Source organism: Suricata suricatta, chromosome 15, assembly GCF_006229205.1.
Source record: "Suricata suricatta isolate VVHF042 chromosome 15, meerkat_22Aug2017_6uvM2_HiC, whole genome shotgun sequence".
Classification (NCBI taxonomy): domain Eukaryota; kingdom Metazoa; phylum Chordata; class Mammalia; order Carnivora; family Herpestidae; genus Suricata; species Suricata suricatta.
In genome coordinates, this window is record NC_043714.1 from 5,951,992 (window position 1) to 5,979,553 (window position 27,562).

General features: G+C 41.5%; 1 protein-coding gene across 1 annotated transcript; it reads right to left on the reverse strand.

Annotated features, from left to right (window-relative positions):
• Nucleotides 1-944: 944 nt before the first annotated feature.
• LYPLA1 (lysophospholipase 1) lies at nt 945-26,691 on the reverse strand. Its single transcript, XM_029923779.1, has 8 exons — nt 26,665-26,691; nt 14,680-14,745; nt 13,287-13,334; nt 11,983-12,053; nt 8,984-9,057; nt 6,920-7,021; nt 5,713-5,889; nt 945-2,631 (listed from the first exon to the last, which is right to left on the reverse strand). Exons 3-8 carry the CDS (start codon nt 13,325-13,327, stop codon nt 2,578-2,580), a joined length of 519 nt encoding a protein of 172 aa, XP_029779639.1. The 5' UTR covers nt 13,328-13,334; nt 14,680-14,745; nt 26,665-26,691; the 3' UTR covers nt 945-2,577.
• Nucleotides 26,692-27,562: the final 871 nt, after the last annotated feature.

Below are 27,562 nucleotides of genomic sequence, written 5' to 3' on the forward strand. Positions count from 1 at the left end.
TTTCCTCTAACCTTTTTAGGTTTTTACACTACTTTTCCATCAATAATATATTCTGAATTCTTTTCAAACGTGTTCACTGCATCCCATTCATTTTATAGCTGTATAATATTCCACTGATTAGGTATCTGATTAGCTTATTTAGCTGGTCTTTTAAGTTTAATTTTTGAGAGAGAGAGCACAAGCAGGGGAGGAGCAGAGAAAGAGAGAGAGAGACCTAATCTGAAGCAGGCTCCAGGCTCCAGGCTGTCCGTGCAGAGCCCGACCATTAGGGTTGTCCAAAAATAGAACGACCACTTCACAAAAAGGTGAGCTGGTCATTTTAAGTATTCAAAAGCAGGATGTGAAGCTCTGCTTGAGCCAGAACAGAGAGGACTCCTTGACTGGGAAATGCTAGAAGTCCTCGGTGAAATAAATGGAGAAAAATCTATTTGGATAATCGCCTCATGACACTGATTTAAAAATACCACGCGTACTACATATAAGGAAGAGAGTTGGAAACCCCAAACCAAACTTCTTAAACAGGGAAGGAGCACTGAAAACCAAATTTAAAAAGCTACTTTTAGGTCATTACAATTGAGGGGTGCCTGGGTGGCTTGGTTGGTTAAGCGTTTGACTCTTGATTTCGGCTCAGCTCGCGGAATCAGTTTGTGAGATGGAGTATGGAACCTGCTTGGATTTCCTCTCCCCCTTGCTCTCTGCTCTCCCCCATTGGTGGTCTCGCTCTCTCTCAACAAAAACAGTCACAAAAAAACATTTAAAAAATTGAATAACAAGAGAAGCTTTTTCCGTGCCTAAGTCCACTGCAGGCTAACCATACCAGCATTAAAAATTCTCCTCTGCACGTGTGTTCTCGTGATTACACTGTCATTTCCCCCCTTCAGTACAGACCGCCATTCGAAGGTAAATCCAAATGTTAAAAACAGTATTTGAAAAAGGAGTCACAGAAAAGTCAGAATTAAATTTTATTTCACATTGGTAGAAACCATGAAAAAGATTTACATTTTCCCATGTAACAGCACATTTCAACAGAATATTTCTTGCCATAAATTAGATCTTGTTGATTTACATAACCGAAACCATTTATATTCTTCAAGGTAAAGCAAAATGACCTAGTAAATGATTGTTTAAAAATTTTAAATCCAGACATAAACATATGGCTTCATTATTAACATTCTGTACAATCCATTACTAAATTATTTCCATTATCAATTAGCACCCATTTATAAAGATGCATTCCTAACATTGTTTTAGTCAGTTGGAATACAGCAGAAAAATTAACAACCGTTCAGAAATATTGAGTGTACATTTTTCTACATATTAAACTGTGGTAACTACACCATATGTATTGAGTTGTGATCGTTCGTTATCACCCAAACACATTTGTTTTCAGATAATTTTTACCAATAATCTGAAAAATTCAACTGTGTAAAATCAAACTAAAAAAAAAAACCTGACTAATGTGAAGTTTTCAAATAAGTCCACTGGCAGATAAAAATAACGCAAATTTTTCTAATGGATTGTTCCTTTCCTACAGTAGTTGGTTTCAAACATATATACAAAACAAGTAAATTAAACTATGCTGCAAGGAGAATCATCTTAGAAATTACAGTTTTTAAAATGTCTTAAATATTCCAGAACATACCAGAATATGATGTAATTACTCTTTCAGTTAATTACCGAAAAATACAACCGCAGAATTGTTCCAATTATCTAGACTGAGGTCTAACTTTGGACTAAGTAAGGTATAGTTTAAGAAGGAGCGTACGAAGTTTAAAGTGATGTCAGGTTTATTTATAGAAGTGTAAATACATTTAAAATACTATCAAATCTGTGATCCAGAATGTTAAATTACAGCACATACAGGCAGGAGATGTCTACAGCAAAGAGCCAATATTTGGTCTGTTATGAAGGATAAAAACACATTTCTAGAGAGGAAAAAAAAGAAACACTGACTAGAAATGATATCAGGGAAAGTAAAGCCTGGTCCCTAAAATAAAAGGGCCATGAACTGAAGAGAGCAATACTATTCTTTACTGACACTTGGAAGCATCATCCCTGTTCTTGGGAATAATGCAGAAACACCTCATTCTCGTTCTGGGTTACCGTCATTAAGTATATAACGAATACATATATAAAAATACAGAGAGTGCACGGTGACACAGTAATTTTGAAATAAGTCTGTAGATGAAGTCCCAGGATGCATAAATAATTTATATCCTAACTGCTCATTTATACCTGAACAAATTTTCATTAAGCATACTCATAATTTTCAAGTGACGTAACAAAAAATCTGGTTACAACATTTTATTATTTTGGTGAATTACATTTGGGAAAAAGTTGGCTGCTTCACCTATTTTAATACTAGTATATTCTGAATCATACAAATTTGTGTGTAGAAACTTGAAAGACCATTATTTCCCACCAGGAGATACTATTATGTAGTCTGTCTGATGGGTGTGATCTGCAAATCATTTTAACACCGCAAACTTTAGGAGTCTCGGGAGTGGGCACGGGGAGAGGCTGGTACACGACTACAATGATGCTGGTGTGTGCGCCACACAAGGCCTCTTACTGACGTCAGTCAACCGGAGGTAGGAGTTTATCAATGAACTGCTTGATATCCATCATCTCCTGTGTGGAATAAAGGGAGGTAACGAGCTGTTACAAAATCAGGAATGAAATCCCCACTACAATACCGCCAAATCCTAAGGGCCCGGGTAAAGTGAAACCATACTTTCACTACTTCAATTCAATGAAAAGCTGTAACAGAGAAATGAGGCTCCAGTAGAAATTTAGGAACACTTCCTGTGATTATGATTATTATTGTACATTCAAATGATAGTCCCCAACTATTGTGTGCCCCATGAAAATGGTCTGCGCTTTGTCTACCTGAACAGGACAGCGGGGCTGAGTGGGGATAAAGGGTCTTAGAAGTGACAACACCTATCCCGAGAAGTATCAGTAAGGATATAATTAGTGTCAACTAAGCTTGAGTGGAAAAACCTAGTTTTAACAAACTTTCCTCATTAGAATGAAATGCTAAATCCATAGCATGAAACATGTTGTGCCTTTCATAAGGATTCACCTACAACCAACCATCTGAAAGACAGCATGTACTTAGGCCTGGAAAGATATGAAAAAGAGTATCTCCAGCATTTACTATGAAAGAAACGTTCCTAGAAGACTCCTGCCCGTGGCTCAGCAGTCTTACTCCCCTCAAATCATCTCCTAGCATCATCTCCAGTATTTCCAGGCTTCACCCCACAGACCCACAAGTTCACAATGCAAGGAACCTGCAGCCGTATCATTCAGTTACTCAGAAAACAAAGCCACAGCATGGAAGTGCTCTATGTTACAACACTCTAAAGTTCAGGAAGTTTCCCGGTGATGCCACCACCTACCGTTTTATCTCGTCTCGCTTTCTACTCCTAAATCATTCACTCCAGTGTTCTCCAGTGTGATCGCACAAAGAATCATCAGCTTCTGTTTTACTTTTGTTTTTTCTTTATGTAAGCTCAATGCCCAATGTAAGTTTCAATCTCACAACTCTGAGATCAAGAGTCACATGCCTGGGGCACCTGGCCGGCTCAGTCAGTAGAGTACGTGATTCTTGATCTTGGAGTTTTGAGTTCAAGCCCCACATTGGGTGGAAAAATTACTTAAAACAAATAAAATCTTAACATGCTCTACTAACTGAGCCAGGTGCCTCAATAGAGCTTTTATTTTAAAAACACATCCATTCAAACACAGATACCTGAGTTTACCTGAGAACCCCCAACGTGCTGAATCAGAAATGCGGAGTTTGGTTGGGGCGCCCGGGTGGCTCAGTCGGTTAAGCGTGCAACTTCAGCTCAGGTCATGATGTGGTCCGTGGGTTCGAGCCCCACATCGGGCTCTGTGCTGACTGCTCAGAGCCTGGAGCCTGCTTGGGATTCTGTGTCTCCCTCTCTCTCTGGCCCTCCCCTGTTTGCTCTCTCTCTAAAATACATGTGGGGAAGAAAAAAAAAAAAACACACGGAGCTTGGAGTTCTGATGTCTGCATTTTTATTAGGCTCCAGGATATTTCTAATGTAAAGCCTACTTTGAAAACCACTGCTCTAGACTCTCAGTCCCTCCTGGATACTGAGTGTCAGCCCACCTGCTTTCTGGATTCTAAACTTCCTGACAGTCTCAACTATGTTCTCAGTAACATCCTATACTCCCAGGCCCCCTTGTCTTTCTAGATAAATCATAGGCATACCTCTTTTCTCTGCCCCTAAAACAAATGATTCAGGTCGGCTAAGTGGTTGCAAACAAAGGTAAGTTGAACTACCTTACTGTTTGGTAATTTTTTATTCTCAGCCTTTTCAAGCCTCCAAACCAATGCAGGCCTCTTTCATTCCTATCAAGTGACCATATCCCCTACTTTACTGAAAAGACAAAGCTCTCAACTACTACTGCCCACCTCAACAATCCTTGTTTACATTCGCCATCCTCTTCTAGATTCTTAAGTGATGCTCTCCTCTCTAAAGGCAAGCACTAGCCGTTGTAGGACTTTAAATTACATTATTTGATCTCCTTAAGATTCTCCCGTTAGATGACTACCTTCTCTTCATTGCATTTTCTCCCTCCCGCCTCCCCATCCATGGGAGTCTTTTTCTCCCATTCAATAAAGAGCCTTCCAACTCCTTTCCCCTTCATAAAAACCTTTTTAATAAAGGCTTTTATCCCTACCTATTTCACACAATCCTCTGCAGACTCCACTTCCAAGCATCCAAGGTCACAGGTGGCTTACTATGGGATACTTTCTTCCTGGCCTGTTTTTCCTTAATTGTTCTCTGAATCATGGGACTCTGAAATTATTTTTTTCCTTAAACAATCTAACCAATTTTTGAAAAAAGTTTGTGTATGTATGGATGGATGGATGGATGGATTCTCTACACCTGCTGTAGGGCTCGAACTCACAACCCCAAGGTCAAGAGTCGCATGCTCTTCCGACTGAGCCAGGCAGGCACCCAACCACTCCAAAACTCTCTCCTCTTATACTCTCACTCAACACCTAACTCCTTTCTAATCTTCCCCCCAGCCCTCCAACCAAGTTTTATCCCTCAGCTTTTTTGGTGGTATCTTCCCAAAAAAGAACATTCTTCACTGATCAATAATATTGGCAATTATTCTAAATCTCTATTACAGGCCTGAGCTTCGGACAAGGATTTCCAACATCCTATTTTGCTAAGATGGAGGTACATCAATCTCAGTACGTTCACAAAACTCCGTAGTATCTCCTCCATTACCCTACTTTATAAGGACACCCAACTTTTCAGAAGACGATGGCCTGACTGGCCACCGCGCTTTCCCGACCTCACAGTCCATTCTCTGTACACCTGCTATCCAAATCCTACCCATTCTTTCAAGTCCAGCTTTGCCTCGTGATCTCAGTACTGCCCAAACAAAATTCATCTTTTTGTTCTCAGTTTTTTTAGAGAACTTCCCTAGCTTAAATCGTTAATAAAAAGGACTTTTTTAGTTGTCTTTGAATTAGGCACAAAACCTGTATGTAATAGGAAAATAGTGAATATCTGTTGAATTAAACTGAAGAAACTCTAAGTCCTAACCTATGATTCAACGTGAATTCATTAACTCCTTTAAATGCACAAGCAATTAAAATGTTGCTTATCTTAAAAACATCACACAGAAAAAGCTGCGAACATGTCTCTGCTTCCAAACAATTACCTGCTGACATGAACTGTGCATCATGCCTTCGTAGGTTTTGAAGGTTACATTCGCTGGATTTACTAATGTTTTTAGCTTTTCAGAAGTAAGAGAAGCAATCATGAGGGGAACTAAAGGGTCACAGTCTCCATGGCACTGAAGAATAGGAATATCTCTATTAACGCCACTGATGGGACCCTGCAAAAAAACAAAAAGAATCCCCCCAAAAACTAGTATCATTTACTCCAATATATAGAGCATTAGGCCAGGCACTCACCACCGCAGACAGATATGCACATACGTATGTTATAACTTACGTCATAGGTTCTATTCGGCTACGGAAATAAAATCCCTTCTATCCCTATGCTCCCCACAACTCTTTAAACTGTTACAGGACACAGGATTACCCTGTCTTTTTTATTTGCCAATGACTCGGTTCCTTGAAGCACACTGTATCCTTTCTCTGTATTACGTTCACAGTGTTTTGGCAGGAGAGGCACATTTTAGCTCAACCGCGTTCCTCTCAGATCTTATTTGATTTAAATAAGACGGTTAATAACCAGCACTTACTATGCATAAGACACCAGACAAACACTATACAATGATACAGAAAACAAACCCTAGGTTTCAAGATGAATTTGAAAATAAACGTCCACATCTCCTGTGTGTGTTATACGTGGCTTTCCACTACCGAGGACTTAGCAATTACATTCTGTGGTAAAATTCTGCTAGCAGCGGTAAGAATATTGAACATCTAAAAATATTATTTCCATGTGTAATAAACTGCCCTTTTATAAGTATCTTAAAATGTATCAAATACATCAAATATAAGATTTATGACAACCAGACTTTTTACTCCATTCCATGCAATCTACTGGAAAGACAGCAGAGCATACAGAAAAAGCCTAGTAGTATATCACCAAAGTCCAGGAACATCCTTCTTAAAAAAGGATGACTGCTGTCAACTCTGGGCTTTCGGTCACAATACTGTGTCTCCTGTAGGCTCGTGGACCATGAACCTGCACCGCCGGGCTGCGGTGCTCACAGGCCGTGCACCTGTGGGGACGGGGGTACCCGGGAACCTGGTGTGCTTTCTGCTCAGTTTTCTCTGAACATAAGCTGCTCTAAAAATACAGTTTAGTAACTACACACACACACACACACACCCCCCCCCCCCCCCGACCCCCCCCCCCACACTGTCTGTATCAGCGCAGGTCGGTCAGGCTACCTGCGCAAACGAGGCCCGCAGCGGCAGCCAGCAGCTGAGGGCTGTGACCCCTGCCAGCTTCTGCTGTGTGGTGAGAGCGGCGTATAAAGATAACGCTCCTCCCTGGAAACACAAGCAGAGAAAGTTAACGGAACACATGCCTCGCTAATAGCAACTCGACTTCCTGCTAACAATGTCCACTAAAGAAAAAATCAGCCCGGTGACTGATGTCAAATGAGATCAGACAAGCTCGCAGAGACACAGCCCCCCCCCCCATGTCCTGAGGGACCCGACTTTGCAACTGGGACGCAGGGACTGGGGTCTGTCTCCATGCGGCTGGAGCACGAACACGCACGCCCAAGAGCCGGCCAGGCCACAGGCCACAGTGTCAGGAAAAGCCAGCTCTAGCTGGACAGGCGGGGGAGCAGACGGGCAGAGAGACCGGGAAGACGGAGAGGAAGTCCCGGCGGCTCTCCGCGTCTCCGACGGCTCCGGAGGCCTTGCTTCACTCTCCTCCCCGGTCTCCTCGATGGGATTCTCAGGCTCCTGACTTGCTCTTTTTTCTGAAGGTACGAGGAGTTCCTTTCTGTAACCTATAATCAGTGAATTCCCAACCATATAGCCTCCTGTGTTAGCTTCTACTGGAATCAAGCATTCACTTCTATACCCATATTTATGGCACAATGTGAATAACAACAGACATTATCTTAAACTTCAATAAATACCAAATCGGTAACATCTTTTTAGTAGGTTGTATCAACAACCTGTCTGCTGAATTCTAGCTTCTACATAATTCCGTAATTCTAACATTGCCCTAATTCAAGTAGTCTGAACACTAAGTTTCTGATTTAGATTTACAGATTAGAAGCGAGAGCAATGTGTGGACAGGAGACAAGGCAGACGTAAGGTGGATATGAGGTAAGCATGTCCGCAGAAAAAGTACAGAAAGCAGGAGAAATAGGACAGAAAGAAGAAGATACCAAAAAACTAAACATCACATATTTAAATCCAAAATCTATTTTACAAGATGAAAAGAGCAAAGATGACATAGTAACATCACCAAGATGGGACCCAGGTCATTGCCAACTTTGCTCCCTCTTATAAGCACTGACATCTCATCATGGACAGGACACCCCTGAGAGAACCCTGGCGCACAGGGTGAGGCAGAGGCACCCCTGTACCGCAGAGACCAGGACGGCGCCCCCTGGAAGGTGAGGGAAGCAGCTACAGGCTGACCAGGGCAGCACCACCCGAGAGGACCCCCCCCACCCCCGAGCCTGCAGCTCCTCCAGTGGGAAGAACGTGGGGGACCAACAGCACCCCTAGCACTGTGGGTTAGTCCGTGGGAGCCCCTACTTGGATCCTGTCTCAAGGGGGTTACGGGGGAGTCTGTGGGGCTCAACCGCCAGGAATCTGTGACAAAACGAGAGAAGAAACCCTCCTGTCTTCTACCTTATTGTTCCTATCGGTAGTCTCCTAGGAGAGGGGGGTTAGACCTGCCTTTAAATTCGAGTTATATTTAAAGGGGTGCATAGCATCAACTCAGAAACGTAACTACATGTGTACTAAAAAATACATTCCAAGTTCCTATCAATTTACCAAATGAATTGATTTTTTTTTTTTTTAATTTTGTTTTGTCTTTATTTTGAGAGACAGAGACAGAGAGTGAGCGGGGGAGGGTTAGAGAGAGAGAGGGAGACACAGAATCTGAAGCAGGCTCCAGGCTCTGAGCTGTCAGCACAGAGCCCAACACGGGGCTTGAGCCCACGCACTGTGAGATCATGACTTGAGCCGAAGTTGGATGCTTAACTAACTGAGCCACCCAGGCGCCCCCAAATGAATTGATTTTCAAGACAAAATTTACAAGATAAAGGCAATCACTAAAGAGAGATAACTAGAAAAGCAAGAGTACACTCTTATAGTTAACTATATCTAGTCCATTTGAACTTAATTCAGCATTAATGATAATAGATCAGTTTCTATAATATCTACTTTAAAAAAAAAGACCCTTCCATAGAAAAAGATAGAAACCACAGACTTTCTAGATAAATATGCCAATGACATATCACCCAAACTTTACCTTACCTGAGAAAATCCTCCCAAAATAATTCTGTTAGAAGGAATGCCATTCTTCATCTCTTCCTCTATCAAAGCTTTGACTAAAAAACAACATAAAATTAAATCACCAAAACTTTAAAAGTTAAACCTAATTGATACCATTTTACTTATTTTTTTAATGTTTTTTAAAATTTATTTTTGATACAGAGAGAGTCAGAGCATGAGAGGGGGAGGGGCAGAGAGAGAGAAGGAGACACAGAACCGGAAGCAGGCTCCAGGCTCTGAGCTAGCTGTCAGCACAGAGCCTGAAGCGGGGCTTGAACCCATGAACGTGAGATCTGACCTGAGCTGAAGTCGGAGGCTTAACCGACTGAGCCCCCCAGGTGCCCCATTGATGCCATTTTAAATAGGATAAAATTAATTACAGAAAAGCACAAAGTGTGTTAAAGGTGAGTAACAAGTGAAAAACCTGAAGTGCTCTAGTAAAATACAAAAGAAGAATGTATTTTTGTTATAAAACTCGTATTTGGCAAGTGTTGCTTACATAGTTTAATTTTTTTTTTTCAAAGATTTTAGTCTTATATTCTTATCTCTACACCCTATATGGGGTTCGAAGTTGACCCTGAGATCAAGAGTCGCATATTCTTGCTCTTCCTACTGAACCAGCCAGATGCCCCGTCCAACTACTTATGTCATTTGTAAGTAAAAGTTCTTTTTCTTACCCATCAATGGATATTCTTTTATCTACGGTCAATTCTGCCTATATACATTTTATATTTCTCTCTCTTCAATGAATCATAGGAATCTGTCCCTAAAAGTTGCCATTTTAAAATCCTAAATAGATTGGTTTATGATTTACAGTGTTTGTAAAGTTCCTTCTAGGGGCACCCAGGCAGGTCAGTCAGGTGAGCATCTGACTTCAGCTCAGATCATGATCTCATGATTCATGAGTTCGAGCCCCACATCAGCTGTCTGCTGTCAGCACAGAGCCCACCTCAGATCCTCTGTCCCCCTCTCTCTCGGAGCCTCCCCGGCTCACACTCTCTCTCTCAGATCTAAACATTTAAAAAATTAAATAAATAAAAAGTTCATTCTATTAGGGGCACCTGGGTGGCTCAGTCAGCTAAGTGTCCAACTCTTGAGTTCGGCTCAGGTTATGATCTCACGTTTCACGGGTTTGGCCACGTGTTGGGCTCCATCTTCTCGGGATTCTCTCTCTCTCTGCCCTGCCCCTGCTCATTCTCTCTCTCTCAAAATAAATAATCATCACACAAAAAAAGTTCATTCTATTATTTTAAAAACTATAATTTTTCCTATAGGCAGTAAATGATATAGGAAAAAAAATCAGAGTTCTTTTGTTTTGCAAAACACTGACACAAATCACTAACTATAAAACTTGATGACCTCTAGAATTTCTTTTTCTTTATAATCAGTGCTATGTTTTTCTTTTTTTTAAATGTTTGTTTATTTTTGAGAGAGCACAAGCAGGAGAGGGGCACAGAGAGAGGAGACACAGAATCTGAAGCAGGCTCCAACCTTTGAAGTTGTCAGCACAGAGCCTAACACAGGGCTTGAAATCAGAAACCACGAGATCATGACTTGAGCCAACGTCAGACATTTAAACGACTAAGCTTCCAGGCACCCCAGTCTGGTGCTTTTTGAATAACTGCACCATTTACAAATGTCCTTTCATTTAAAAATAATTTTTTTAATGTTAATTTATTTTTGAGAAAATAATAAAATTTTATTATTAAATAAGAGAGAGAGAGAGAGAGAGAGAGTGAGAGGGAGAGAGAGAGAGAGACACGAGTGTGAGCAGGGAAGGGGCAGAGAGAGAGGGAGACACAGAATCCAAAGAGCCTGATACGGGGCTCAAACTCACGAACTGTGAGATCACGACCTAAGAAGAGTTGGATGCTTAACCCACATATGTACAAGAGTTTAATTTTTTATCACAATATGACTTTTTTTTTAAGTGTATTTACTTTGTGGGAGAGAGTGCAAGCGAGGACGGGTAGAGAGAGGGAAAGAGAATCCTACGGAGGCTCCGCACTGTTAGCACGTGCCTGACATGGCGGCCTGAACCCACAAACATGAGATCATGACCTGAGCCAAGATCAACAGTTGGATGCTCAACTTCCCTAGTCCCCCAGGCCTCCAAGAGTTTCATTTTTTAAGATTAAAATTTCCAATTTCACATTTCCTTTTTATCAAAAAATAAAAATCTGCTTTTTCTGAAACACTGCAAAAAACAAATGCCCAAATAAGAAATGATTTTCTTTTCTATATAAAGTTGAGTTCTTAGAACGAGTATGAAAAGGAAGCAACGCCCTGACGACGGCATGGGAGAATGGGCTGGAAAGTAGGAAAGGGGGCTAACGAGAAAAAGAAGTGCTGGGAAAGCGGAGGGATCCACATCTGGAGGACGGAGGACGGGGCAGGCCAGGCCCGGCCGGGTGCGGGGCGGCGTGGCCAGGGGGCCTGGTGACCGTCAGCGCCTCACCAACAGGCAAGCGGTGCTGCGACCACATCCCCTGAACTTCACAAGGCTTAACGCCCCAAGGTCACACCAAGTGCTAAGATGTACAACAATGAGCTGTCTTTTTAAAGAACCAGGTGCTTCCATCAGGGGGATCTGTTATTACTACACTAAAATTAACCACGAAGATAATCCACATTATACATGATTCTATCATTATGTCATCCTTATTTCAAGTCTTCTTAATGAAGATAACTGGCCACAACCATTAAATTGCTTTTTTCTCCATCAGTCTATGTAAATAAAAATAAAATTATGTCCCCAACAGACACTAGGTTTGACAAAGGCCACTCTTCCCTCCTCACCGCACCGGCATCACGGGGAGTTAAGGGGGGCCACGTGGCCACTGTGGCCAACACGTCAGAGAGGGAGCAGACAGAAGGAAACAGCATCCCCTTCTGAGTTCAGAAATGTATACAGTGTATTTCACCAATATCAGTAAAACTACTGAATCTACTAAAATAAGAATTCTTTTGTCTTTACTTACCATTTTCTGCTGCCTGTTTAATTCCAGGTTCATCCTCCTGTGAGTCTGGTGAAAGCCCAATAATATCAAACCTGGAAAGTAATGCAAAATCTTAAGAGTGATTTGATTCTAAAAATATGTACTCACGGAAATACATTTCACTAAACTCATGGTAGTCGGGATTAAAAGGGCAAGCCATGAACATGAAACGCAAATCAAAATGTCAACAGAGGCCAAAATATAACAAATGTGTGAATCTGACATCCTACACGTTCCTTTCACCAACTAGGTAACAGATTCTAATGTTAAAAAAATCACAGTGCCACATAACTTTACGGTAAGATCATCCTCTAAGAAAATACTTAATCCAATCCTACACCCAAGCAAGAATCTTGACATCACACTCCCCTCAAAAGTGTGCAACGAATTCCAGCCACCCCCTTCCCTTCTGTTGCACTCTAGGTCAATCCAACGGAACAGGGCTACGTTATGTCCCTCTTGCAGGCATGATTTAGTAGATATCAAGTACTATTATACTGACCTCTAGCCACATTCTGCAAAACTTTTTCATTATACACTGTAGAAACCTCAACCCAGAGCCCCGAAGGAAGCTTTCCGCTTCTCAATCAGGCCCTTTCCACTTCCCTATCGGGTTACATCCTTCCACTCGGGTCTCTAGCAACAGTAGCTAGAAATTCTGGTTCTGGATGTGAGTTTTGCCAAAGAAGGAAGATGAAAGAACCGAAGGGCAAAGTAGACAGGAACCTGTGAACATTGCCATGAAGTCCAGGGTAGATAAAAAGGAAGTGAAGGGATGGGCAAGGAATGGGCGGGAACGAGCAGAGAGGAGGAGAGGACAATGGACCGGAAGTAGCCTAGAGGAACGGAGAACTGACTCTACTTCCTGACTCTAAAACATACAGGGAACATGAAAATACCTTGAAAGTGGAAGTGGTTTCCTTAACAAAATGTCAACTCTCCAAAAAAGCAAGACGTTGGAACGCTGAAAGGTTGTGGCTTAATCAGTGTGTGCCACAGGGGTCATTCAAATGTTGGGTCACCAACACCAACAAGGGTGCATCAAGTGGTAGGAGGGATTTCCTACAGTACTTCTGTCTACTATTCTCTCCTGTTCCTCTACCTCTTGGCGCAGCTCCTTAAAGTTTACCCCTGAATCTAAAATACAAAACTTAAAGGTTAAACGTAAAGTTAATTATGTAACTTTGCAACTTAAAAATAGCTAATTAAAAATTGATATATGCAAAAGCACTTCCAATAAAAAAAAACTAAGGATAAATAAAAAGTTCTTACTGAACAATTCTTACCAGGAAGGCATAGACATATTCATATTCAATGTTACAGGCATAACTGGTCTACATGGGAAAGAAAAAAACAGCAAAGTGAGCGTGATATAACAAGGCAGAGGTAGAGAATTTCGTCAGGCTTACACGAAACTGTACAATTTCAACGTGTGAGCTGTGTCACTAGACCCGCACCGTATCACTTTTTCTACACAGCCTCCAAATGTGTTCCGAAGACAAAGGAGCAGGTGGAAAGGACCAAGTTTGGCAAATAAAAACATTTTCCTTTCTCAACAACCTTACTTGATACTTTCAAGCCAGACAAGGTCTTTCAAAACTGTGTAACCAAGGCAGTTGGAAATGTATAAAATATGAGGCTCTGGCTAGGTCCAAGGCTACGAGCAATTTACCACACAGATACGGTAGCATCAATTCCCATACGCTCAGATTACATTTGTGCTTATTTTCTAAGTTTCAGCTATGCACTTGCTTAAGAAACCTCCCAATAAATATGGGAAATGGAAGTTTTGCCCAAGTGTCCACTACACTCAGTTCAACTCTGATGAACAGTCTGCTGGATAACCTGAATGCTGCTGGATACCACAGGGAAGAAGACGGCGCATCTTCCCTCTGTAGACTACGACTGACTACTATGGCCAGGGTTACTGCGTCCTCCGTTCTGACTCATGGGAGAGGCAATTCTTGATTAGTCAGAGTGTTCTCTGGTATTGTCATTGGCCCCAAGATTGAATTTGATTTAAGCCCGCTTCCCCATCTAGGGAAGTTCATGTTATCAAAGAAAGTTTGATAAGATTCTGTAGCCTCTAAGGTAGACTTGTCTTACGAATTAGGAGGATAGCGGTGAGACGTAGTGGCTATTGTTTCTTGGCAACGTTTTGACCTAAAACCTTCATAATCTCAGCAATTTTCTGAGTCTTCTCAAAACTTTATAGTTTCTTTGTGACATCCCTGAACATTTTCGGAATTTAAAACCAAATGTATGAGACTTCAAAACCTGTGGTTTTTTTCCACAGTATATCACACTGCCTTTAGCTGATAAAATTTAGGAGTGTTTTCAACATAGTAAAGATCTCTCACAAACTTGAGAAATAAATAAATCCCCTCATGCATATCCGTAGATCTCAGATGTTTGTGTATCAAAAGGAATTTTTCTGGTTCTCAGTTCAATTGATTCTCCAACAGAGCATATTTTAAATTTCCCAACCAAACAGGAAAAAAAATTCTACGTGGCCAAGTTACCAACTAGTTTTAAAGAATTTACTAATCTTTACTTTTACACCAAATATTTAAATGGATAAAAATGAATTATATTTAAACACTTTTCTAGAAAATTAAAGCTATCGCAGTCATTCCTCTCCAGATTTCGAGTCACAAACGTAAAGATTACAATACTCACGCGTGCGGGCAGATATATTTGATATGTGAGCTTCTGATACCGGCAAAAGCTTCTGCCCATCCATACCTGGCATAGAAATCATTTGGATAATGCAGTTAGATACTGTTTTAAATCCCAATAAATCTGTAACAAAATCGTACCTTAAAAAACTTGCAAGGGTAAATGTTAACTCCTTATAATACCTTAAAAGTATAGACCATCAATGCTACTAAAACACCACTACCAACCCAGAAACTGTCCGAAGGCTATTATGCTTCACCTAAAAATAAAGATGAGCTCTCCTAATTTCTGAAGAGCAGTGTGTTTTCTTTCACAGATTTCCACAGGGCTTCACAATTTACAAAATATAGATATATTTATCTCTCTATAACCTCCTAACAAAGTAGACAAAACAGATAGTATCAGTCATATTTTATATGTTGGAAGAAACCTCAGGAGAAAATCAGTTGTCTAATATCTCTACATGCTTCTACTCTAATGAAAATAACTGTAATTACATTCTTTCCGTGTATTATGTACATATACATGTTCAAAATGGAATACAAAAGAAACTAAAAAAATAAAACAGTAAATCATCATAATCTTTCTATCTAGAAATAAGCAGTCAATCTTTTGGTCCATTTCCTTCTAACTGTGTTGAGATTTTACAAAAATGGGATCATGCTATACATATAGTTCCTACCTGTTTACACTTGATATTATAACTGATACTTCCTACACGTTACTTCTACTAAAGCATAAAATAAAAGTACACTTGATATTATAACTGATACTTCCTACACGTTACTTCTACTAAAGCATAAAATAAAAGTAACTTAAGAGGCATCTGCTGGGCTCAGTTGGTAGAGCATGGACCAGGTCATGAGTTCAATCAACCCCATGCTCGGAACAGAGCTTACTTTAAAAAAAAAAATTCTTTTTTAAACAGGAACTTTTATTTGGATTATTTCACACAAAAAAATGTCCTAATACTTATGTTAAATGCAGGGCACCTGGCTGGCTTAGTTGGTAGAGGATGCAGCTCTTAGGTCATGAGTTCAAGCCCCATGTTGAATAAGGAGCCTACTTAAAATTAAAAAACAATTCAAAGTTGAATAAATAAACACATAAATGTTGAATGCTTTTCTATTAACTATTTTTCTATTTTAATCCACTACCCCCAAAGTGTTAAAGGCATATAAAAAAGTAAGAACTGAAGTAATTTTAACACTTAAATTATAACACTATGCATCAGGCACTATTCTAGAGTTGTATGGGTGCTTGCATGTGTAAACGTGTTTCAATTTTTCTTTTAATCTTTATTTTTGAGAGCGAGAGGGTGTGAGCGGGGAAGGAACAGAGAGAGAGGGAGACAGAATCCGAAGCAGGCTCCAGGCTCTGAGCTATCAGCAGAGCCCAACATGGGACTTGAACCCACAAACTGCAAGATCATGACCTGAGCCGAAATCAGACATTTAACTAAATCACCCAGGGACCCCCTAAATGTGTGTTTATATGTGAGTTTGTGGGGGGGGGGTATATATAGAGACTTCACTATGAAAACCACAATAATGTTGAAAGAAATTAAAGATCTACATAAATGGACATCCCATGTTCATGGACCAGAAGACTTAATATTAAGGAGGCAGTACTCCCAAACTGATCTACAGAGTCAGTCTCTCTCTCTCAAAAATAAATAAAGGTTAAAAACATTATTTATTTAATATGTTTAATATTTATAAACAAACATTTAAAACAGCTTGAATGGATTCTTTGGACTCGATGGTAGTGTTGGATGAAGGCTGATTTTCTACTTTGGAGTACTGTATGCTGGTCATATACAGTGTCCTTGTGCATGGGAAACACTCTGAACTATTCAGGGATGAAAGAAGATCTTGCCTGAGGTTGATCTCAAAGAGTTAATTAAAAGACTTCTGGGAGTGCCTGGGTGGCTCAGTTGTCAAACATCTAACGCTCAGGTCATGACCTCATTCATGGTTCATGAGTTCAAGTCCCATGTCCAGTGAGCACAAGCCCTGCTTTGGGTGAGCAGAGTCCTATATCCGGAGAACACGAGTCCCACTGTGGGTGAGGTCAAGTCCCACATCAGGTGAACATGAACCTCACTTCAGGTGAGTCCTACTTCTCTCTCTTTCTCTGTCTCCCAGCCCATCCTGGGATTCTCTCCTGCCGTCCCTTGCTCAGTTGGGCGCGTGCTCGCTCTCTCTCTCTCTCTCTCTCTCTCTCTCAAAAAAAAAAAAAGACTTCTGATTACTAGATAATGAGCATATACATATATAAAGGGAAACAGAGAAAGAGCTTGAATGCACGCATGGTTGCACAGTGTGGATTAACACGGGGGGGTTGGGGGGGGCCGGGCTCGGTAACAATGATATGGAATGATAAGCACAAGCGACCAAAGAAAGAAAAAGATAAACTAGAATTCACCAGGATTAAAAACTGTTGTGCTTTAATGTACACTATCAAGAAAGTGAAAAGATAACCCATAGATGGAAGATAATATTTGAAAATCACATATACGAGATTTCCAGTATCTAAAATATACTTTTATTTATTTTTTGAAGTTGATTTATTATCCAGGCTCTCCTAAAATATATTTTTATTTATTATTATTTTTTTTATTTTTGAGAGAGCATGAGTGAGCACAGGGAAGGGGTAGAGAGAGAGAGGGAAACAGGATTCCAAACAGGCTCTGTGAGCTGACAGCAGTGAGCCCAATGCAGGGCTCGAACTCACAAACTGCAAGATCATGCCTGCGCTCAAGTTGGACACTTAACCGACTGAGCTGCGCAGGAGACCCCAGAATATATTTTTAAAGTCTTACAAATCAACAAGAAAAAAGACAACTCGGTTTTAAAAATGGGCAAAGGGCTTGAATAGATATTTCTCTAATGAAGACATAAACAAATGGCCAATAAGCACATAAAAAGATGATCAATTTCGTTAATCACTAGGAAATGCCATTAAAAACCAAAACACTTCACACTCAATAGGATGCCTATAATCAAAAATAAAGATAATCACAAATACGGGTGAGAATGTAGAAAACTCAGAGCCTTCATATACTGTTGGCAGAGCTGTAAAATGGTACAGCCGCTGCGGAAAACAGGCGCTCCATGAGCTCCTCGAGGCGTCCACCCAAGGCGGTCAACCATTACCAATGACTCGGCAATTGTTCAAGGGGACTGAAAACCTACGTTCATGTGACACCTGGCACGCGGAGGCTCAGAGTAGCACCATTCATAATCCCCCAAAAGAGGAAACAATTCAAATGTTCATTAACTGATAAACGAAAAAGATACGGTATACCCATAAGATCAATACATGGCTATCACTCCAAGGAATATTATTTGACAATAAAAGGAATAAAGTACTGATACATGTTACAACAGACCATGTGAAAGAATTCATATAAAAAAGGTCAAATATTGTCCAATTCCATTTATAAGAAATATCCAAAATAGGTAAATCCATAGAAACTGAAAGGAGATTAGAGGTTGCCAGGGAAGGGATGGCCATGCCATTTCTTTGGGGGATGCTGAAAGTATCCTGGAACGAACACTTAGGGATGGTACCACGACTATGTAAATATACTGAACACTGCGGGACTGTCCACTTTAGAAGAGTTACTTTAGGGCGCCTAGTTGCCTCAGTTGGTTAAGTATCCAATTTCTTCAGCTCAGGTCATGATCTCACAGTTCGTTGGTTCGAGCCCCACATCAGGCTCTGTGCTGACAGCTCAGAGCCTGGAGCCTGCTTTGGGTTCTGTGTCTCCTTCTCTCTCTGCTCCTCCCCCACTCATGCTCTGTCTCGTAAAAATAAATAAACATTAAAAAAAATTTTTTAAGAGTTACTTTTTATAGTATGTGACTCCTATTTCAATAAATAACATCAACAACTAACAAAGTTTTTAAAAAGTGGCAGGCCAGAACTGAGTGGTGGCCCACTGTTTGCCAACCACTCTTCCATACAAGAAATACTAAGACTTCTTAGGGGAAAAAGAACAGAAATCTTGAGTTCTAGTCCCAACTCTGCCTCTATCTACAAGTGTGGCCTCAGACAGCTCACACTAGGGCCTCCAAAGCATGGTCCCCGATCAGCAGTACTATCCGGGAGCTTGTCGGAAATACAAACTCCCCAGCCCCATCCCAGACCCAGCGAACCAGACGCTCTGGTGGTGGGGACCACAATCAAGCCTTCCAGGCGACTTTCGTGCGTATTACCTTACCAGAATCAATGCCTTTCCAGTTCTTAGTTTTCCCATCCATAATTTCCCCACAGGTTATAACAATCTTCTTTTAATATTTATTTTTATTATTTTTGATGGAGATGGGGGGAGGGGACAGAGGATCTGAAGCAGGCTCTGCACTGACGTGATGAGCCCGATGTGGAGCTCAAACCCATGAACCAGGAGATCCTGACCTGAGCCGAGGTCAGACGCTTAAACTGACTGAGCCACCCAGGACCCCCTAAAAATCTTTGACTATAATTGTATTATACAAAAGTATGGCCAACTTGTTTCTAGTCCTTTCGATAATTTTCAAAGTCAGTGGAAACCTCAACATTCAAGAAGCCTATACAAAGCTTCAGTTAAATGGACAATCTACTGTTCACACACCTAGATTAATCAGAATATATTTCACTTGTCAGAAACAGAAAACGAAAACAAAACACATATACACACACATTTTCTGAGTTTAAAAAAATTTCCAGGCATATCCCAAGAAATATTACAATTTCACTCTATTTTACTTCTCAATTGTGCTTTTAGAAAAGACTACAAGTAACTAAAGTCTATTTCCATCCTGCTCACTACTCCATAGTAACATGGTGTGGAACTAAAACGACTCTCGTCAGGTCTGTACAAGAAACACTACTCATGAGCATCCCAGTGGCAGTAGCACAACACCGTTACGGAGTCTTCCCACCCGTCCCTATGCGTCTTACCAACTGCCTGGCCAAGAGCAAAAGGACCCATGGTGGGTCAGATTCATTTTTTTTTAAAGATTTTGTTAATTTTTGCAAGACACACAGAGAGACAGAGTATAAGCAGGGGAGTGGCAGAGAGAGAAAGAAACACAGAAACTGAAATAGGCTCCAGGCTCTGAGCTGTCAGCACAGAGCCCAATGCAGGGCTCAAACCCACGAACTGTGAGACCATGACCTGAGCCAATGTCAGACGCTTAACCGACTGAGCCACCCAGGCGCCACAGGGTGGGGTCAGTCTTTTTTTTTTAAGTTTTTTAAAAATGTTTATTTATAGTTGAGAGAGTGAGACAGACAGAGCTCAAGCGAGGGAGGGGCAGGGAGAGAGGGAGTCAGAACCTGAAGCAGGCTCCAGGCTCCGAGCTGTCGGCACAGAGCCCAATGCAGGGATTGAATTCACAAACCATGAGATCACGGCCTGAGCAGAAGTTGGATGCTTAAGTGCCCAAGCCACCCGGTTGCCCCAAGATAGAGTCAGATTCTTAACGCCAGAATTGGGGTTGATATAAAGTCAGAGCTGGGGTAGTCCATTTTGGGGCTATTTTGATAAGAATAGTGGGTCGGCTGAAAAAACTGTGCAGCTATACAGAAAGCAGCAAAAGAGAGAGACCACAAGGGGATGAAAAGCAGAGAGAATAACTTTGGTGCAGCTGCCTGAATTGTACCCACCAAAATTCAGGTCCACCTGGCACATAAGAATGTGACCTTACTTGGAAATAGGCTCTTTGCAGATGTAATCTGTTAAGGATCAAGATGGGATCTGCTACGATTAGGATGGGCCCTATATCTGGTAACTGGTGTCCTTGTTAGAAATGAGGGGAAAAAATGAGGAAAGCACACAGATAAACCCCAAAATGGCCATGTGGGGAGTGAGGCAGGGACTGGAAATCTCAATGACCACAGCCAAGGAACCATCACAGCCCAGAAGGGACAAAGGGTTCTCCCCGACAGCCCCTGAAGGGGGTGCACGTAGTCCTTCTGACACCCTGATATTGGACTTCTAACTTCTTTGACTGTGAGAATACATTTCTGCGGCTGTATGCATCTAGTTTGCAGTTTCTGACTATGGCAGCTCTAGGAAACGTCACATACTTGGTGACTAATTCCCATTATAGGTCTTGCCCCTTGATTCCTCATTCGTCTGTTTATTTACTCATCACTTAGTTCTTCTATGAATCCAGGAGTGTCTAAGCCCTGAGGATGAAGTATTAAGTTAAATAGAAAATATCTGTATTCTCAGGTGACTTTTATGGTGCACGGGTCATATTTCAATGAAATCAAACATCTTTGCCTTCTTGGAGCTTATCATTCTATCCTTCCCTAAATACCACTTTTTGCATAAACTAGTTGAACAGTTTTCTAGTCCTTGTAACTAAATGATCCCCACACCACATTCTACATTCTCTTAGTTCTTGATTATAGAAAGATTTGCAAATGACTGGTCACAAAATACACCCATGTTGCCAATTCAATATTATTTTCAATCTTCTCTTTATTTGATCTCTCAGTAAGGCTTAATCTACTTAAACATTTGTCTTTAAAATTTTGTTTTTTGGTCTGTTTAAATTTTATTTTGAGACAGAGAGAGAGCATGCATGTGTGCAAGCAGGGGAGGGGCAGAGAGAAAGGGAGAGAGAATTCTAAGCAGGTTCCACGCTATCAGCACAGAGCCTGACGCAGGGTTTGAGCTCCCAAATCACGAGATCATGACCCGAGTTGAAATCAAGAGTTGGATGCTTAACTGACTGAGCCACTCAGGCGCCCCTGTCTTTCATTCTCTTTCTTTTGAAACTTTCTTTTCTAAGCTTTAAAGTCTCCACGGCCTAGAAAATTCTCACATAGATTGGTAATACAGACCGGTAACTCCTGGGATATATGGAGGGGAAGTTACATGAAGAGAGCCAAGTTTGCCACTGGCCTTTTCTCCTGCTCCCCTGCCCTTCACTGGAACTGAGTTTGCAGGGGTCACATTCAGCTGTAGGGGCAGGGGGTCAGGTGTGGAGGTTGTTCTGACGTAAGAAGCAAAGCTGTGGGTGGGAGGGGTGACAGGCCATACCAACGTGCACTCCTGGCAGAAACTGCCAGAGCAGAAGCCAGGCTTCTCATGGCATTACACTATGGAAAGGGGGAAGGCTAGAATAATCCCAGTGGTGCTGACGAACTGGAGGCAATCAGTATAAAGCCCCAAAGGTTAATATATGTAAATATCAAAACTGGTATCGATGTGCGTCTACACACATGTGCTATGTAGCTACACTCCTAGTTCTGTCTACTGAAAGGATCTAGAAGTAACGATTCCTTCAATAAGCACATATAGCAGTCAGGTCTTGGCACCTAAATAATATTCTCTACTAAAAGGAACCAGAGTTCTTGAAAAAAAAGGCTGAGTCCCAGGACTGAAGCAGGAAAACAGAAGATGACCCCGGAATAGAGGACGCTGCACCAGCAAGCAATGAAGTGCTCAAGGAAGGATGGAGACACGTCCCGTAAGAGCGGCTTGCAGGGGCTCTGCTAGCCAAGTACAGGATGACTTGACCATCAAAAAAAAAAATAACTCTGGTAACCCTCAGAGTTAAAGAGCAATCCAAGAGTCTGTCCTGATTTGACACTTGAAAATGACTAAATGAAAATGTGCAAATAAATAAGGGAAAAGAGAGGGTTGCCAATGAATAAAAAAATCCAGGATGAAGTATTTTTTGAAAAGGTCGTTCTTTTGGAAGTTTCACGGTAATAGATATGGACAAGAATCACTAATGGAAACTAAATCCATAGGTGAGAATTTGGTGAGAAACATATGTTTTCATGACATCAAAGCATCTCCCTGTGGGGAGATAGGTTCTACTTACATAAACGGGTGAGAAAGAAGCTCAGGGCGGGAAGCCGCCACCATGGGGCGAAAGCACCTGAGATGGGGTAGTGAGGTGTTGTCATGGGATCACAAGTAGATTATTATCACCTGCAGGAAACTACTTTCTATCTGATGCCAACATACCTTGTTCATACTTTGATCCCAAACTCCATTTGCCCTCCAGACCCTCTGCTTCTTTACGCACACAAGTTAATGGTCACTGTCTGATTGTTTTCTCCATGTTAATGTGTGTAAGAACTTGTTTTCTTCACACTCACCACGTGGGTAGCATCTTGTGAGCTCAATAAATACAGAGAAGAAACCCCTGGTTGGGGCTCTTGTCTCCTCCCAGACATTAGCATCTCCCGTATTCAATTCTGCATCCTCTCTCTTGCTGGACAGGAAAGAACTCCAGACTCATAATGTGCTATGTCTCCTCACACAATATTTTTAAGTAAATACACTTATTAATTTTACTATGGATAAATGGAGCAAACACTATCTTAACCTGGTGAAAAATGTAGCATCACCAGTAAACAAAAACCAACACAGTATGTGTCTGATACAATCCACTGAGACGAACACTACAACACCTCTGTGTTATTTCTATCAAAAAGGCTTACGTCAGGAGACATCACATGAACCCAAACTGAGGGACATTCTACAAAGTCATTGGCCTGTATTCTCAAGTGTCAAGGTCAAGAAAGACAAGGAAAGACTGCTCTAGCCTGAAGGAGAATAATGATAACTAAATGCAACATGTGATCCTGAATTGAATCCTGGGCCTCTAAGACACATGATTGAGCCAAATCAAGAAAATGTGATGACAGAACAAGATATCTGATGATAAGTTTTAGATCGATGTTAACTTCCTGCTTGATGGTTAACTGTGGTCATGTCCTTGTACTTTTAAAATACATAATGAAATTTTATAGAGTAATGAGGCAATACTTCTTCAGTATGTCCCAAATGTTTCAGAGATGTTAACTGGGTAATCTGAGAGAAAGAGTATCAGGAGCTCTAAATACTACTTCTGTTAAACATTTATGTAACTTTACAGTTGTTTTACAAGAGTTAAAAATTTTAAAACACAGTAACAATGATGGAAGGCCATTACCTAAATCTATAGTCCATACAAAAAAATGGGTAAGGGCAAACCAATAAACAGAAAGAGTGACAGACTTAGAAGATCACATCATATTAACAATTGAGTCAAGCAAGAATCATCAATGGGTGCTAAGAATACTGGGTGAAAGTGTAAAGGGCAATTTACAGTCTCAAAGTATCTCCCTACAAGTTGCTTTTTAACTACAGAGGGATAATAAGTGCAGTACAGAAAACCGGAAAATACCACCTTGGTCAAGGGATCCAAGTGAACAACAGTAAGGGGCCAAATACTATCATCTGTATCCCGACACGATGGGATGACCAGCACATATCACCTCTACGGTATTTGTGTCAAAAATCCCAGAAACTAATCTAATGAATCTAATCCCGAGGAAATGGCAAACAAACCCCAACTGAGGGACTAGCCTGATCTCTGCAAACATGACAGTGTCCTCAAACACAAAAAGCTAAGGAACTGTTCTCGATTAAGCAACTAAAGAGATATGACAGCTAAATGCAAAGTGTGACTAGACGTTAGAATCCAAGAGGATGGGATTACTATAAAAGACACTGGACAACTGGAAAAGTTTGAGTAACTATTATATTAGATAATAATCTTAAGTAAGTGTTCAATGCCCCAAATGTGATAAATGTTCTGGGTTACATAAAAGACTCTGCTTGTTCTCAGCAACATGCCAAAGGGCTTGGAAGAAAAGAATCAGGGTAATGAAATCTCCTCTGGAGGGGTTCAGCAAACATAGTAAAATATTAAAAAAACAGAGGTTAGCGAATCTGGGTAAAAGGTATTGAGGAAACTCTGTTCATGTAACTCTTCTGCAAATTTGAAAATATTTTGAAACAAAACATGCTATCAAAAAGAAACATCTCTGGGTTTGGGGATTTCAACCAATTTTCATTCTACTCTCATATTTACAGTTTGAATTTGTCAACAATACAAACACATTTTCATCATCATAACAGCTATTTTTATTTTGGAAGGAAACTGTGATCTCATGCCATGCAGTATAGTCTAAAATAGGTTTCTTTGAATACAACTAGTTTCACAGTTTATTATATATGTTATGAGGAACACTTTATCATAGGTGTTTCTTCACAGCAGAACTCTTCAGAGCTTTAAATCTGCTAGTGCATAGGCTATAAAACTTTTCAAGAGGAGAATATGCCATTTCATATTTCCTAGACAGACATAATCTAAATAAGAGACACCACTGAAAAAAACTTTTTAAGGGAAAACAAAATCACCACCACGATAAACACACGTAGTAAAATGAGAACCAATCTCAGAAACAAAAATGTCGGAAAAATTACACGTCTGAATCGTCAAAACACAGAATTACATGGGTCTTCGAATCCTATCTGGTCACCATTTTGTTTCATGAGAAATCTAAAAGACACAGACCTGGAGACCTACATTACCAGACAGCACACCTTGGCTGGGTCCACCAAAAAGAATCTTAACCAAAAAAGGGAGAAAAAAAGGCAAGCCCTGCCCGATCTTCTAGCAACAAACTGAGTCACTTAATCCCCATTATCTGCCAATTTAACCTGACACACATTTTAAGCATTAAATTGCCACTTGTTGGACTGATTGCTTCTGAATTTCACCAAGTATTCATGGGACCGATGTAAAGTTAGCATTTCTTTACCTCGCAAAGTATTTTCGGAATTGGAGACCTTTAATTTTTTACATAAACTTAACTCTTGGTCAAGACGTCACGGATGTTCTTGGTAACTTTAATCTCACATTGTTCACTGCCTTCATCATGGTCCCTCTTTAGCTTTATCTTATGGCATCTGGCTAAATTGGGGTCTACAGAGTATCTTGGTACACTGACGTGTGCTTCTCTCTGATGGACTCTTCAGGCCTGGATCTCCTTAGAGGGAAGGTTACAGGGTAGCAAGTTCCTTCCAGACTCTCAGCATCAAGAAGGGCTTGGTTGTAAAAGAGGTTCTCTGCACCTCGCTTCAGTTAAGAAAAGCTCTGTCATTTTCACAAGACAACATGATTGCCGGAAATCTCTTCCCCCAACTCCATACAAGGTCACTTACTTCACGTAGTAGACAAAGAAGCATTAGGAGTCCCTTTTAACAATTCATCCACCCCAACACCTCCTTGTAAAGAACACTTAATACTTTTTGGTTACTTTGTCACGAACTTATCTATCTTCAGTTTTCCTCCAGTTCCATAATTTTGCCCAAGTTTCAAATTGGTAATCCCTGCTGTACTCTGTACCCAATGTGGGGCTTGAACTAACGGCTCTGAGATCAATGGCCACAGGCTCTTGCCTAAGCCAGTCAAGTGCCCCTGATAATCACTGCTTTACATGAAAAACAAAAATCTCTCAGGGCATCTGGCTGGTTCAGTGGGTTAAGAGTCCAACTTCAGCTCAGGTCATAATCTCGTGGTCTGTGGGTTTGAGCGTCCCCCCCCCCCAGGCTCTGAGAAGCCTGCTTCAGATGCTGTGTCTCCCTCTCTCTCTGCCCCTCCCCTGCTCATACTCTGTCTCTCTGTCTCAAAAATAAATAAAATATTAAGAAAAAAAACCTTTCAGGAACAAAAACCTCTCAATACAGGAAAAAGCCCAAGGAAAAGATAAATCATGTATCTAAAGTTAGCACAACAAAATTGGTCTCATCAGCCTCCAAATCTTTGAGTGACCTTCCTTGCACTTCAATTGATTTCTTCTAACTCCTCTAGAAAGGTCTCAATTACACACAGAAATGTGTCTCTAAAACATTTCCCCTGTCCCTGGCATCCAATACCTACAGCAACTCACAGAAGAGTTTGCAACTTTAATACCGTCCAGAAACATGAGGTGAAAACAGGACACATTTAAGATGATACGAGGAAAATTCTGGGAGTTTTCCAAAACGAAACGATTGTACCTTATGCCTGGGCTGTAAGAGGTAGGACTAATAGCAGTCTTCTATTTATACGATCCTAGAGGTCTTAAATACATCTTTGATGGTGTAAATAGAGTTGCCTACCCCATTTTATTACTGTTCCTAATACCAGTACCTACCCTGTATCTCCCAATCCGTGAAGGAAAATCACCTGTAAGAAAAGAGGAAAAATTAGTAAGTGCCTAAACAACCCCACAGAGAAGTGTTAGACACGGAGGCTTTGGTTAAATTGCCTGCCAGAATTCCAGAACGCTGTCCTCAGCAAGTTAATCAAGCGCTGCAGACCTTTAAGCGACAAAAATCTTTCACTTCTCTCCTTGCGAACCTAAGATACCGTGGCGTTGGAGCACTTTCAGAGGTCCCAGTAAGGCATTCTCAAGTGCGAGTCACCACGCATTTTAAGAAAAAGAGCTTGTCCCTTTCGAGTGAGCCCATGAGAGTCTCGCGTATGCTGTAGAATTTTTCCATCGCCAAAAGGAACTTCCGGGCGGGGTGTTGGGGGGGCGGGGGTGGGGGTCCAAATAAGTTTGAGATCCTCATACGAGGGTCCTAAAAAATCAGCACCTTTCATTTTGAGACGCGACATCTTCAAACTTATTGAATTTAGAACTGGAGCTCAAGGTAAGAAAATAAATCATTCCCTTGTCACAAATGAGACAGAAGCGTGTTAGAAAGCCACCTCGTGTTAAGGCGCTTGTCCCCTAACGCCACGGCCCCCAAACCGGGACGGGGGTGGCGGCGGGAGGGGTCCGGGGGTCCGGCGGGCCGCGCTCGCTCCGCAATGCGGGGGACTCGGGTTCGGGGGCCGTTGGGGGGGCGGGGAGACGCGAATCCTCGGCCCCGGCCGCGACCCCGGCGCCCTCCCCAAGCAGCGGGACCCCGCAGCGCGCCGCCCGTCCCCACCGCACCCCACCGCGACGAGGGGCAGGGCGGGGCGCCGCCACCCACCGGCCGCCCACCCCGCGCGAGGCGCCGTAGCCGGCGGCGGGGCCGAGCGGGCCCCTCCGAGCCCCGGCC

Bases quoted from the DNA above. Each gene is read 5' to 3' on its own strand.
- LYPLA1 (XM_029923779.1), bottom strand. From the start codon at position 13,327: ATGCCTGTAACATTGAATATGAATATGTCTATGCCTTCCTG. The intron at 5,890-6,919 runs GTAGCCTGACCG...GTTTTTTTGCAG, and splicing joins TGCGGGCCTCGTTTGCGCAG to GGTCCCATCAGTGGCGTTAA. The intron at 2,632-5,712 runs GTAATTGTTTGG...TATTCCACACAG, and splicing joins TGCACAGTTCATGTCAGCAG to GAGATGATGGATATCAAGCA.